The 14,755-nt window shown below is 39.2% G+C and overlaps 1 protein-coding gene across 4 annotated transcripts in view; it reads right to left on the bottom strand.

The window, feature by feature from the left end:
- Positions 1 to 14,755, bottom strand: part of LOC149305370 (arf-GAP with GTPase, ANK repeat and PH domain-containing protein 1) — a 385,626-nt gene that overhangs the window by 156,420 nt on the left and 214,451 nt on the right. For all 4 annotated transcript variants that reach the window (XM_089477938.1, XM_089477941.1, XM_089477940.1 and 1 more), the window contains one exon: positions 10,285 to 10,453. In XM_089477938.1, coding sequence (XP_089334064.1) covers positions 10,285 to 10,453 — 169 coding nt within the window. The remainder of the gene's footprint in view (positions 1 to 10,284; positions 10,454 to 14,755) is intronic.

Genomic DNA, 14,755 nt, shown 5'->3' with positions numbered 1-14,755 from the left:
CCCAATCCACGAAAATGAAATGAGCATCAGAAACAGGGACTCTATACGCAATTGTAAGTATGAAGGTTTACTAAGGCAGTAATGGTAACATAAAATACTTCAATGAGATACTGTTGTAAAAGTAAAGTAGAGTGATATGTTTGCCTCATACCCACAAAGCTTTTAAGACTCCAAAGTGGCTACCTAGAAACAGCATCCTGTATATCCTTGTACTGTTCGAAGTACTAAAGATTTCAAGAATTTTTTGAAAGGACATACAAGCTAATGTTTGATGCCATGCAAAGATCTAAAAGTAGAGACTGATAGAAAGAATATAGTAATAGCAATAGCAAGTACATTTCTATACCGCTGATCAGTGAACTAGCACTCCCTAAGCGGTTTACAATGTGTAAGGCCCCAATAAGCTGGGTACTCATTTTACTGACCTACAAAATAACTGAAGGCTGAGTGGACCTTGGAACCCACCAGGATTGAATTTACAAATCTGTGGCTGCAGCATCAACATTTAATCACTGCACCACCAGAGCTCCTGATAGATCACTACATTCAGAACAAGATTGATGGATCACTACATTCAGCTGAAGGGAGGAACAACAAGTTGCTTTTTTTGTCACAAATAACTTGCCAACTGAATCCCATTCCATAGAAGAAAATGGGGGAAATCCTTCCCAGTAGTCACCATTCCTAAACACTGAGTCCCAATACACATTTGCTTTTACTTTAAGATCAAGTCTCCGCCTAGCAAGTTCATGGTAGCAATAAGGGCCCCTCTCTCAGCCAATATGACAGAAACTCACAATTCTCCTACCGAGGGTTGCCATAATTCTCTACTAAAAACTGGGACAAAATGTAGGATAAAATTTAGCCCAAAATATAGGACATTTAAGGTCCTCCATTTTTCTTAAATGTTCCATATTTTGGGCTAAATTTTATCCTTCAATTGTCCTACATTTTGGGCTAAATTTTGTCCTACATTTTGTCCCGTTTTTTAGTGGAGAATTATGGCAACCCTACTCCTACCTGTTCGAAATCCAGCAGGCAGCTGCTAACAAAATCTCTAGGGTGGATGATGAAGACTGACTAAATAGTTTATCTTCCCAAGGAAGGATGAGAAAAGCAACCAACTGTTGCTGCACAGTGGTGCAAGTTCCTCAGAAAGTGACAATGGTGTGAGAAACACACCAGTCACAAAGTTCCCACAAGATGATCAATAAGAGACAGTCCTGTTAAAAGGCATTGGGAACAATAGGCCCAAGAAGAATCCTGTCCAATTGGTGGTAAACACTTCCCCCTCCCATTGAAATTGTTGCTTTAGGATGAATAAATGAATTCCTGCCCCCTCCCCCCTTTCCCAAAAGTATTTGGAGGACATGAGACAGGCTGAGCAATGACCACAAACTAAGGCTAGCTATTTAATCTAGCTAAACACTGTAGACATTTGTCCAAGATCCCAAGAATCAGAATAGGTGGGGACAATAGATAATTTTCTTGACTGCTTCTTTTGCAAGATGTAAAAATGCCACAGTTCTAAGAATGTTGCTCTCCCTTAAATTGTTCCCCCTTTTAAAATCATTTGAAGGGAGTCCATTACAGCCTAATGTGTTTCTAAGCACTTTACCATAAAATAAACTTACTAATAGCCACTGTATAGCTTCCTTGATGATCAAGATTAATAAGATATGAAATGCTCATTTATGAGAGTAGGAACTTTTTGTAACATGTCCAAAGTTTCACACATAGTTAAAAGATAATAATGTGTTAATAGATGCTGATAATGGTTGTAACATTACTATGCATTCTGGGATGAGCCAATGATGTTAAAGATGATGATTATACAATAAATAGGCGATTTTGGTCATGTGTGGATCATAATGCAACCACAGCAAGGTATACTGTACCATATGAACAGCCTGTACTTTCAGAAGTTAACGCAGCAAATTTATTTTACAGTATTTTCCTTCACTTGATAAGGTCATTTTAATAGATCAACTGCAACTGGATTGGCTGAGAGAACATGGGAGAGGTACAGTTTGGAATGGTGAGAGGTGCATGAAGATGAAGGAGACAGAAAGGGAGCGAGGGTTGGAGAGCACAGTGTGGAAAAGGCAGCTAATGGGAAAGCATGCCTAAGAGTGATAGAATTAAGAGGGAAGGTGAAGGAAGAAAATATAGCCACTGAGTATATAGATTTCTGGAAGAATATTATTGCTCTAGTATAACCTAGTACCTACATGCTGGAGGGTGGTGAGATAGCAAATAAAATTCTATAGCATCTTGAATCTATCAGTAATAAAATATTCCTGGTTTCTTTGATAAATCAAACAATTTATTGTTGTTTGATAATTCCATAGGGAATATATTACTAAAGTCTAATAGCTGATGATAGCTCGACATCCGTTAGATACCTTTGATATTAAGAGATGGATTTGTGTAAAATCTTAGTAGCAGTATAAACAAAACAGGACAAACAGCAAAGACATTTGCTCAAGGTGGTGAATTGAAACCCAGCAGCCAGTTCTGAAGGAATGGGGATTAAATACAAGGTAGCAGGCACTGGAGAAAATAAAGATAGAGAGAGAAACAAACTCTACGAAAGATGCATTTTTACATTGTAATTATATTTAGAATAAGAAATACCCAAGGTGCTTAAGATACAAAAATGACAACATAATAAATTTAAAATAAAATTGACCATTAAAATAAAATAAAACTGACGATCCGTCGGGAGAGGCGGGACAATATAAATAAAACCTATTATTATTATTATTAGTAGTATTATTATTGCAACAATAAAAGACACCGAAAAAATATGCACACATAAGAAACAATTTTAAAAAACAACCAACCAAAAATCAAACAAACTGGAGAGCTTGAAGACATTCAAGTCTATGGAAGATTAACAGTGAGAGCACCAAGCAGATTTGCTAGAAGGAATTTCATCACCTGGATGTTCTGCTTGACAGTGCCCACTCATATGTCCTGTTTTGGAGTAGTGGAATATTATCAAGCCCTACAGGGCTCTGGCACTGAAGCAAACAAATCTTTGTTTTGGATCATAAACAGCATAGGACTGTCTGTCTCCTGTTGGAAGAAAAGTCAGATTCTCTTGGACTGGACTTCTGGATTCTAGATAAGGGTGTGTGTGTCAGTCATAGAGCTGGAAGGGGCTTCATGAGCCATAAAGTCCAACTCCCTGCTCAATAGAGGATTTCCAACTAAAGCATTCCAGCAGGTAGCTGTTCAACTTCTTTTTGAAGACAGTCTAGCGAAGGAGGCTCCATCATTTCCCTATGTCAATGGTTCCATTGCTGAACCGTTCTTAAGATCAAGAGGGTCCTTCAATCAAAATCCACCCTCTTGTAACCTCAAATCATTAGACCTGGTTCTGCCCTCTGGGGCAGCTAAAAATGAGCATCCTCTCTCCTATCTCTGACAGCCCTTGCGGATATTTAATAAATTCAATCATGTCAAAGCTCAGTCTTCTGTTCACCAAGCTGAACATGCCCAGCTCCTTCAACCTTTCCTCATATGTTTTGTTCTCCATACCTCTCATCGTCTGTACCCCTCTTAACTCAGACTTGTCCATACTCTTCTTAAAATGAAGTATCTAGATCTGAATGCAGTACTCCAGGTGAGGCCTGACAAGGGCAGAATATAGTGGGGCTATTACTTCCCTCAATTTTGAAGTTATGTTTCTATTAATGCAGCTAAAATAGCATCTGGTTATTTTGTTGCAGCAATGTACTGCTGGCTCATATTCATCTTTTGACCAACAATAACCCCAAGGTTCTTTTTGCATGTAATCCTGCTGAGCCATGTATCCCCCATCATATACCTGTGCATTTGTTTTTTTGTGGTCTAAATGTTGAATTTTGCATTTGTCGCTATTTAATTTTTTAAGTAACTTCTTATCCATTTCCTTGTTCATCTAGGTCCTTTTGAATTCTCTTACTATCTTCCCATGTGTTAGCCACCCCACCCATTTTGTGTTATCTGCAAACTTGATAAGGATTTCCTCCCCAGATCATCCAAGTCTTTGATGAAAATGTTGAAGAGTAATGGCCCTAGGACAGAACCCTGAGGCACTCAAGACATCTTTCCAGATTGAAGCACAGCCACTGATGGTGACTCTTTGAGCTTGGAGTTATGGATCCATATGACAGTGTTTCCATCTATTCCACATTTAATTAATTTGCTAATCAAAATATTATGGGGGGACCTTATTGAAATTCAGATAAATGACATCCACCGCATTCCCACCATCTACTTAACTAGTGACCTGATAAAAAAAGATGTAAGATTAGTTTGGTGGGACTGGTTCATGACAAACCTAAGCTTGCTCCTACTCAACTCTGCTTTGTCATCAGTATACATGCTGACAAACTCTCATATAATCCATTTTAATATTTTTCCTGGTACTGAACTTAGGCTGACTGGTCAAAGACAGATATGTTGTCTGTGTGATAACTATATCATCTATCGAGTTAGATAGTATATATCTATGAGCAGAATATACCGTTGGCCCTCCCCATAGGCAGGCTTGCCTTCTGCAGCTTTGACCTTACGTGGAAGGCAAGCCCCAGCAGAAGTAATGGGGTACATACCCATGCCGTGCAGCCCACAAATGTCTACCCCATTATTTTCTATGGGGCTTGAGCATATGCTCTTTTCCCCATACACAGGGGAGGGATGTGTGTCCTGGAATAAACCCCTTGCGTATGGGCAGGGTGGACTGTACTAAGTATATTCTGATAAAAGGGATGGATCAGGTCCTTTGCTTCAAGACAAACAGATGTTATTTTTGGGCAGTATAATACGTGGCTTAATTATATTTTCCTCCTGACAAGTTTTCTATCAATACAGAACCAAATATTTCTTTATAAGGGAATAGATGGAATCTCAAACAGAGGGCAGGACACATGTTTGAGGTGTAGGCAGACAGAGGGAAGTTTCGGTTTCAATGGACCACATTTTATCTTTTGTTCTTTCACATATGTGCAATTTCCCCCTTCTATATGATGAAACATATTTCTTTACCAAACACACAATAATAATAATAATAATAATAATAATAATAATAATGTATATTCCGCTTAATCTCAAGGAATCCAAGCAGATTACAACAGTAAAAATAGTAAAATACAGGCCCTGTACAGATGGGCCCTTTACAGCGTCATGGTGATGTGCTAAGGTTGCCTTGGGGCAACGCATGCATATGCCGCACAACCCTAGCACACTGCCATGACAACATAGCTGTGCGGCACCATCCAGATGGCACGCACAGCTATGACGTCACTGCTGTGTGGCATTTAGATGGAGCCGCGCGGCAGCGATGTGCTCGCGGCGCCGCCAGCTGTTTATGGAGGCGCAAAAAGGAGCCACTTTTCAGCGTTCCTTTTTACACACGTGAAAAAGAAATGGGTGTCTCAAGTGTTATTCTACTTCATAGTCCATAGTTGATATGGAAAAATATTTTAAATTTAAAGGGAAAATGAGCTTTGGATAAAGTATTCCCGAATACAAGAATGTTGTCCATAAGAAGACTGATGCTTGACCAAACCAAAGGCTTATCTAGTCTTGCATTCCTCCTATAGTAACTGCCAACAGAATGCTATTGTTCATGTTCACCTGCTCATGCCCAGTCTCTGATACAGAAGCTAGTATGTAGACGTTAGGGGTTGGTGCTAGTACTATGTAACAGAGAAACTTCTCTCGATTCACTTTCCCCAAACCGAACATAATTTTATACACGCCTATATACACCTCTGTATATACACCACTAATGCCAGTATTGCAGCCACAAGTTGTGAGTTTGATCCCAGCCAGGGCTGCAAGGTCCACTGACCCTTCCATCCTTCGTAGGCCGGTAAAATGAGTGCCCAGCTTGATGGAAGCAATTAGCTTATACATTGTAAACCGCTTAGGGAGTGCTAGTTCACTGATAAGCGGTATAGAAATATACTTGCTACTGCTATATTACTTGCCCCTTTTCTTAAGCCCCAAAGTTTCAAATATAGTAATCTCACCCAACAAGACAGCTCATTCAGCTTCTCAATTATTTTCTGTCTCTTTTCCAGTTTTAAAATACTTTTCTTTTTTCACGTGTGGTGACCAGAACTCTTACACCAGGTGCCCTGGTGGCGCAGTGGTTAAATGCCTGTACTGCAGCCACTCACTCAAAACCACAAGGTTGCATGTTCAAGACCAGCAAAAGGGCTCAAGCTTGACTCAGGCTTGCATCCTTCCGAGGTCGCTAAAATGAGTACCCAGACTGTTGGGGGCAAATTAGCTTACAGTTGTAAACCGCTTAGACACTGCTTAGGCGGTATGAAGTGGTATATAAATTAAGCTTCTTTGTTTACATAGCATACCTAGTGTTATTGCACCATAGTATTTATAAAGGCATTACGATTTTCAATTTTTATTTATTTCTTAATAATCCACAAGACAGATTTTGCCTTTTACATAGCAGTTGCACACTCAGACAACAATTTCAGAGTTATATAATTTCATAACTCATACATTTTAAGTTGTGACTGAATTCCCCCCCCCCCCAAATAACATGTCTTAAATTGTTTGATATCAAGGCTATATTTTACAAATGACAGAAATTTTTTGTTTTCTGAGAAATGTTTCTTCCTCATTAGATCTAGAAATACATAGTTTTTTTCTCCTGAACCGGCTGTTAAACAGTATTCTTCTAATGCAGAAAACACTGTATGAAGCCACTGTAAAAATGGCATTAGTGATGTTCCTGGTAAACATCATATCTTTGAAATAACAGAACCAATTGTATTCTTACAATTGTGAAAACACACCATATAAACTGTACTCCTATCTACAACTTAGCAAGAATACAGTTATCTCTCCGGATTTGTGGCTTTGTGATTCACGGATTCAATTATTCGGGAGTCCCTAACTGTGTGCATGTGCACTCCTCCCTCTCTGTCCCTCCCAGGCTTTTCTCATGTGAGTGAGGGAACAGCTGGGAGGTACGCTCACAAAGCTAGGGATTTGAGAATAATTGAGCTTCCTGAAGCCTTGGGACTGAAGGAGGAGGTGGCCAGAGAACCCTTCTTCTTTCGCTCCCAAGGTTTGAGAGAGGTCCCCAGATCTCTCTCAAACCTTGGGACAGAAGGAGGAAGTGGCCATCACCCATTCTCCTGCCCTTCCAGTGCCTCAAATAGCTTGCTAGTGCTGTTTGAGGCTTCGGAAGGGAAATGCACGTATGTGCACTAATCCCCCCATTATTCATGAATTTTTCAGATTCACAAGGGTCCTCCACCCCTAACCCCTGTGAATCTGGAGGGACGACTGTATATCACAAGTGTACCACATATACTCTCCCCCTAAAAAAAATTGTACTGATTTGTATGTTGTACACATGCCATTGTCCTTAGAAGAATGTTAGGTACTTGGTTCATTCCATCATTATCTATTAATGGCCTGAACCTGGGCCTTGGCTGACAGGGAAAACTGGCCCACCTCTCTCCCCGCCCCCCAAACATATGAAATGGAGATATTAAGTGACAAATATAAAGGGCCATGAAATACCTTTTGCATGATATCTGCAATATGTATTTCTCCACTCTATACAATTTCTTCAACTTGGTAAGCTGAATAATTTGTTGTCATGTGCCTTCAAGTGGTTTCCAACTTATGGAGACACTAAGGTGAACCTATCATGGGGTTTTCTGGACAAGATTTCTTCGCAGGAGGTTTGCCATATGCCTTACCTTGAAGCTGAGAACATATGACTTGTCCAAGGCCACCCAATGGGTTTCATGGAATTGAACCCTAGTCATAGTCCAACATACTGGCTCTACAAGCTGAATAAACCTAGTAAAAAACTTGCAAAATTGCTATGCATTACATTTTCTGCTTGTTGTCTTCATTTTTTGGCTTGGCAAATGGTCCCATTCTGAGACTTCCTCTAACTCTACTTGTTTTCTTTCTTTCCCCCCCTAATTTTGATGACATTCTAATGTTAGCTTTAAATTTCTGCTGCTAATTGTCTGTTTAAGATGAAAGAGGTCTGGCTGACTGGTTGGCGAAGTAGGAAAATAAAAACCAAGGAGAGAGGGGTTGGAGGAACAGTTATGACAGATTAGGATTTTGAGATCCTGCGTGAACTGGTTGGCATGGGGAATTAACTCATATGCTGCGGATTGTGTCTGTCTTCAGACTCAAGAGAAAATTGCTATGCATGACATTTAGTGTTGACTCACATGCAAAAGTGCACTGAATCTTTGTGATTAAATTAGGTGACAAAATTACAATTAGAGTTCACGTCTAAATGAACTTGGTGGGACTTACTTCCACATTGACATGAATAGGATTGTGTTAATGAATACTGTAACTATCCTCCCATTACAACTTTAAAATGTCTTAAATCTTTTCCTTGTTCTTTTCTTGCAAAGCATCCAGTTTGGAATCTTAAGAAATAGTTTAATGCCTAAGATGTAGTATCCCTTCTATTTCTAAGGTATTTCCTACCTCCACATATTGCTTAAGAGCCCTCAACAATCCTGTATGACTTTTTACATAAGAGCACCTCTGTCCCTGAGATTATTTGTACAACACATGTAAATTAGTTCCAGGTTGCCTTGAGAAGTGCTTACTTTTCATGGTTGGTGAAAAGATGGAAGAAAGGAATTCACTGGCTCTTGAAGTAGGCTTGTTCCCTTTCTCTTTCTCAGTGCTTTCACACCCCAGCACAAACACTGGGGCAGGTTGACTAGCCTTGCTCATGAAGGCAGCTGCTTTACACCACCATCACCACCCTTTCCTGTTACTGTGCTATTACAGCTCCTCTACACAGGCATTTAAAACAAACAAGCTAAACCAATACAGAATCGCATGGCATATCCAAGTCTACCAATCAGCTTCATATGCTTATTAGAGAGGCAGGACAGAGAGGTGCACATGGACACCTTGCATGGGAGAGAAGAAAAATGTATCAATTAGGAGATGAACTTTCTTTCCTAGTTTCTGCAAACAGAGTAAGGTAGAAAATTATGAAACTCGGATTTTGACAAACATAAAGAAATAGAAATTTTACCTATTACTTGCCCCACCTCTCACTAATTCCTGAAAAGAACACTCCATAATAAACCAAGTCTCAGCGCCTCTGCACACCAGTCAGCACAAAAAGGAATGCTTCATCAAGACCTAGCTCCTACTGATGTAGCAACCTATGACTGAGGTGCATCACTTCAAGCCAATGAAGAAATATTTTCAATCATATTATTTTGTTGCTGTTAATCACCTTCGAGTCCATCTTAATTCATGTTGGCCTGTGGATGAGACATCTCCAAGACTCCCTATCCTCCTCTGCTTTGCTTAAAACCTGCAAATTCATGAACTTTTAACAGAGTCCATCCATCTAGCACGTAATCTTCTTTTCTTTCTACATATCTCTACCTTTCCCAGCATTATTGTTTTTTCCAATGACTCATACCTTCTCATGATGTGGCCAAAGTATGGAAACCTCAACTTTATCATCTTGGTTTCCAGAGAGAGTTCAGGCTTGATCTGTTCTAGGACCCATTTGTTTATCTTTTTAGCTGTCCACAGTATCCTCAGCACTCTACTCCAGCACCACATCTCAAATGAATTGATTTTCTTCTGATCTGCTTTCCTCACTGTCCAGGGAATATGATTCTAACTTTCACAGTCAGATGTATACCTTTACACTTTAGGAGCTTTGCTATTTCTTTCACAGCTGCCCTTTCCATTCTGAGGCTGCATCCATACTGCAAAAATAATCCAGTTTGACACACTTTAACTTCCATGGTTCAATGCTATGGAATTCTGGGAACTGAAGTTTTGTAAGACATTCGGCCTTCTTTGTCAGACAACTACAAATTCCACAATTCCATAGCATGGAGCCATGGCAGTTAAAGTGGTCTCAAACTGGATTATTTCTGAAGTGCGGATGCAGCTCTAGCCTTTTTCTGATCTCTTGATTGCACTCCCCATTCTGATCAATGTTTGATCCAAAGTATGACAACTCTTTTACTATTTCAATTTCCTCATTGTCTAGGTTGAATCTGTGTAGCTCCTCCATGGTCATTACAGTTGGCCCTCCTTATCCACAGATTTTTTATCCATGGATTCAAGCAACCATGGCTTGAAAATATTCAAAAAAGTATAAATTACAAATAGCAAACTTGATTTTCCATTTTATATAAGGGACACAATTTTTCTATGCCGCCCTGCGGTTCATAGGCATACAAGTTGAACAGATAGGATCAAAGAATGCAGCCAATGGCTTTACCTTACCTGAATTTGGAGAGATGTGTAAGGTGCTCATGTCTTTGGACAAGCCATTGGTTTTCGGACTAGAAATTGGTACACATGCTGATGTGGCTCGAGGTGGCCTTTTCCCTGGGACTTTTACTGTGGTTCTCAGAAGATCAATTTCTTTCCCATGAACATTCTGCATGTAGTCCTGAAACAAAAGAAAACAATTTTTTCCCAGGAGCCAGAAAAATGCAATGCAATGCAATAAAATGAAATTCAGTATTAGAGCAGTATGGTTGTCATTTAAGAGGTGCACATAACTATTTGCACTTTAGGGTCTGTGGGTTTACATTTTTGAGAAGAAGAGCTCTGTACACCATACTTCACACTAAATATACACTACAAGGAGCTTTTGTATTTATGTAATTTATATTTTCATATTATTTTATTAAATAAACAAGCAAACAAACAAATAAATACGAGTGTCTTGTTTTAATACGCATTGTGTACTTTAAGTGTTTTGGTTTAACAATAGTGTTTTAATTGAATGTACTATTTAATGTTTTTTAAACTTTCATACTTTACATTATTTTAACTGTTTTAATGTATACTGTAAGCTGCTCTAAAGCCTATTTGGGGGGAAAGCATGATATGAAATGAATGCACATATAAACAAACAAACAAACATTTCAAAAGCAGACAATCACATGGGGCCACATCTGCTATTTAAACAGGAAAAAGTGGATGTGTTTAAAGCAGCTGTTTCAATGTTATATATAAAGGGTTGTTTGTTATTGTGTGCCTTCAAGTCATGTCCAACTTATGGCAAGGATAGTAAAATATTTTTTCATGCAATTACATATGACACATTTATGCACGCATATGCAGGTACACTCACAATATAGCTGCTTATGTTTATGTATTTTAACAATGTTTTAGCTGTGTTTTTACAGTTTTAAAAACATTTTATGTGAGTTAATCTATGTTGTGAGAGCAGGCATGGTGCAGTGGTCTGGAGACGACTCTGGAGATCAGAGTTTGATTCCTCAACTCAAGCATAAAAAATCAGTGGGTGACCTTGGGCAAGTCACACTCTCTCAACCTCAAAGGGTGGCAATGGAAAACCCTGTCTGCAGAAACCTGCCAAGAAAATCCTTATGGCAACCATTAGGTTGCCATAAGTGAAAAATGACTTGGAGGCACACAACAAAGGCAATCTATGTTGTACCCCACCTCAAGCCTTGGGAAGAGGCAGGCAATACATACATACATACATACATACATGGATAGAAATGAATGTGGGCACTTCCACCAGTGTTGTAGTCATTACAGTGTAATTAACAGACCTGTTTTCCAACAGGCATTAAATACTCTGTGTAACTGTAGGAAGGTAAAGGTAGTCTCTTGACATGAATGTCTAGTCATAATTGACTGTAGGAGATTTTGCTCATCTCTGTTTCTAAGCCAAAAAGCCAGCGTTGTCCAAGGACTGCTTTGGTGGTCATGTGGCCAACATGACTACACTGAACACTGTTACCTTCCCACTGAAGTGGTACCTATCTATCTACTTGCATTCACATGCGTTCGAACTGCTAAACTGGCAGAAGCTGGGACTAGTGACAGGACCTCATCCCATCATGCATCACTCGGGCCTCGAACTGCCAACCTTCTAATCTCCTGATCATCAGAACTGGGGTATAACGCAAAGCCACCCCCATGAAATACCAAGTGGGGACATCTACAGTGTCTGTCTGTTTTAAATACAGTCAGCCCTCCCTATCCACAGATTCCTTATTCACAGCTTGAAAATATTAAAAAAATATATAAATTCCAAACCGCAAGCCTTTTGCCGTTTTATATAAGGGACACCAGTATGCCATTCTAATTAATGGGACTTGAGCATCCACAGATTTTGGTATCCACGGGTGGGGTGTGGGATCCTAGAACCAAACTCTAGCGAATATGAAGGGCTCGTATATTTCTATATATCTTCATTCAAATATCTATATTTTTTACAAAGACAAGACCATTCAACCACCATGCATATGTTAAAGAAAGAATATAACTTTATGGTACTTTTGGAGAAACAACACAGTATACTGTAGTGTGCATATAATTTTTTTTAGTGTGTGTATAATTTTTTTTAAAAGTTATTATTGGTCAGAGACAAGCTAAAAACTTGAGCTATCCATTTACCATGGACAGTTCTACTCACACATTAAGTATTAGTCGGAGTCAAAACCAAGAGTTCAACTGACCAGCTATTATGGCATTAATTTTATGGTACTATGGTATTAATTTTACATTATATAAATAGTACATATTAATGTAAGACAAATTAAGAACCAGCCAAAATCATTCCTTAATGTTTTGATGCTACTGAATGTTAGGGATCATTCAATATATGTGTAAAGTATGTAGCAGTAACTGTTTCACAGAAGAAGAAAACATCAGAATGCAGCATTTCCTTGCAGCAAGATCTGAAAACACTCATCTCATCTGGCTGTCCAAAAGGAAAGAAAAAAAGCTTACATTACTACTCATCAAAATAAAAGCAGCTGCTTCAGGGCAGTGTGTTATGGTATGATCACATCAGAAAAATATCAAGATGACCCTGACATCTGGAATAAGCTATGTTAAAGGGAAGACAGCAAGCCTGATTTTGATATGCAAATGTTACAAAGAAAACTCCCCTCGATGTTAGTTGTAGAAATTGCTGATCGCAGAAAATGTCCGGGGGGGGGGGGGGGATCTTTAACAAGACATGAGGGTAATTCAAAGCCAAGTACTTTTAAACAGCACTTAACAAGTCCCCAGAGCCCACTCAACAGTGGCCCACCCCAGAAGTGCTAGGCTTCTGCCCCTCAACAGCTTGGGGAAAAAAAGTAGTAATTGCAAATCCATTTACATTTTGCTTCTCAAGTTTTCCATGTTCATAATTCTGTGACATAAAAAAGCACCAAAGAAAGGACTGCCCCTGTTCAAATGTGTCAGTATCAAGGTAACAGAACATCTGAATCCTCTGCACCCCACGGCTCTTGCACCTTTCCTGTCGCTTGTTTTTTACATTCCTCTCCTAATTATGTTGCATCTATTGCCATACACTTAATTAGCTGCATTAATGTGATTTCTTTTCACATAGTCAAGCAATTAAGAGCTATGATTGAGTTTCATTCAATTAGTCTCAACAAACATGCTAATTGATGTCCCAGATGCAAATGAGGTGCAATGAGAGAAACCTGCTAGCAATTGAGTGTCATGTCAGAGACCCGCAGCGCTCAGCTTGCTGACAGAAGCACAGCTTAACACAGCAACTACCTTATGTGGAGCTGTTTTCAGGGGATTTGGGCAGCCAGGTGGCAGGAAGGGGGAGGTGGGGAAGGGCAGCATATATTTACCACGAGGGCTTCAGAATACCAAAGTGGTTCCTACAGAAATAATAATTCAAAGCAATGGGTTGGTAAGCAGCACAGTATGTGGAAAATACACTTTACCTCTGCTTGGCAGTAGCACATATTTTTGTTAAGCCAAGATCTGCATGGAATCTCTTGTGCTGGCAAAATACATCTGTAATTGCCTACAGTTAGCAGTAACAGGCAACTTCATCTTAGTCAGCTGTGGGCAATGTGGTAGCTGAAGTTAAACTCAAAACACATTAATCAATCAATAAATCCCTAAAATACACTCACCGTATTGATTGCCACTGCTTTACTTCCTGAGGATACCCTTGGCATTTGTGCAAACCACAGTGGTGTTGATCTGATAATCTGACTACATGTGACTGCTGCCCACTCCAAAAGCTCAACAGATGCTGAACTAGTCCTCACCAGGAGCCCTGGTGGCACAGTGGTTAAATGCCTGTACTGCAGACACTCACTCACAAACCATAATGTTTTGAGTTCAATACCAACCAGGACTCAAGCTTGACTCTGGCTTGCATTCTTCCAAGGTCGCTAAAATGAGTACCCAACTTGTTGGGGGCAATTAGCTTACAGATGGTATGAAGCGGTATATAAATGAAACTGCTACTGCAACTGCTCATCTCATAAATAGCTGTGAGAAAAGTGCCCAATTTTTTTTTTTTTTACTATTTATATTGCTTAATCCCCATTATAGGATGCAGTGGGATACTACAACCATCTCAATTTATTCTGCTGAATTTCATCCAATAGGTTTTAAATGTATGTATTAGATTTATAAAAAGCAAATAGGAAAAAGAGAATTTTGTTAGAAAGAGAAGCGTTGTGTATATTTAGGAGGATAATGGAACAATAAAAAGACATATTACAAACCACAGCATACATGCAAGCGCATACATAAACATAATTTTATATTCTGCGTTCAATGCTCTAAAACACCCCTATGTTTCCCTTTCTTTTCAAAACATCAGTCTTGCAGAAATCACATTAATCTCCAGTGGCTGAAATAATTCTGTTCTTTCTCTGACAATGTTATTTCAGCATGTCACCATTTAAACCTGAAACTGACATCTGGATTCAAAGAGATCAGC

Source organism: Sceloporus occidentalis, unplaced genomic scaffold (genome assembly GCF_023333645.1).
Source record: "Sceloporus occidentalis isolate IW3139 unplaced genomic scaffold, rSceOcc1.0.p SCAF_12, whole genome shotgun sequence".
In the NCBI taxonomy this organism is placed as follows: domain Eukaryota; kingdom Metazoa; phylum Chordata; class Lepidosauria; order Squamata; family Phrynosomatidae; genus Sceloporus; species Sceloporus occidentalis.
Note: the sequence above shows the minus strand (reverse complement) of the source record. Positions and strands in the feature narration are given on the sequence as shown.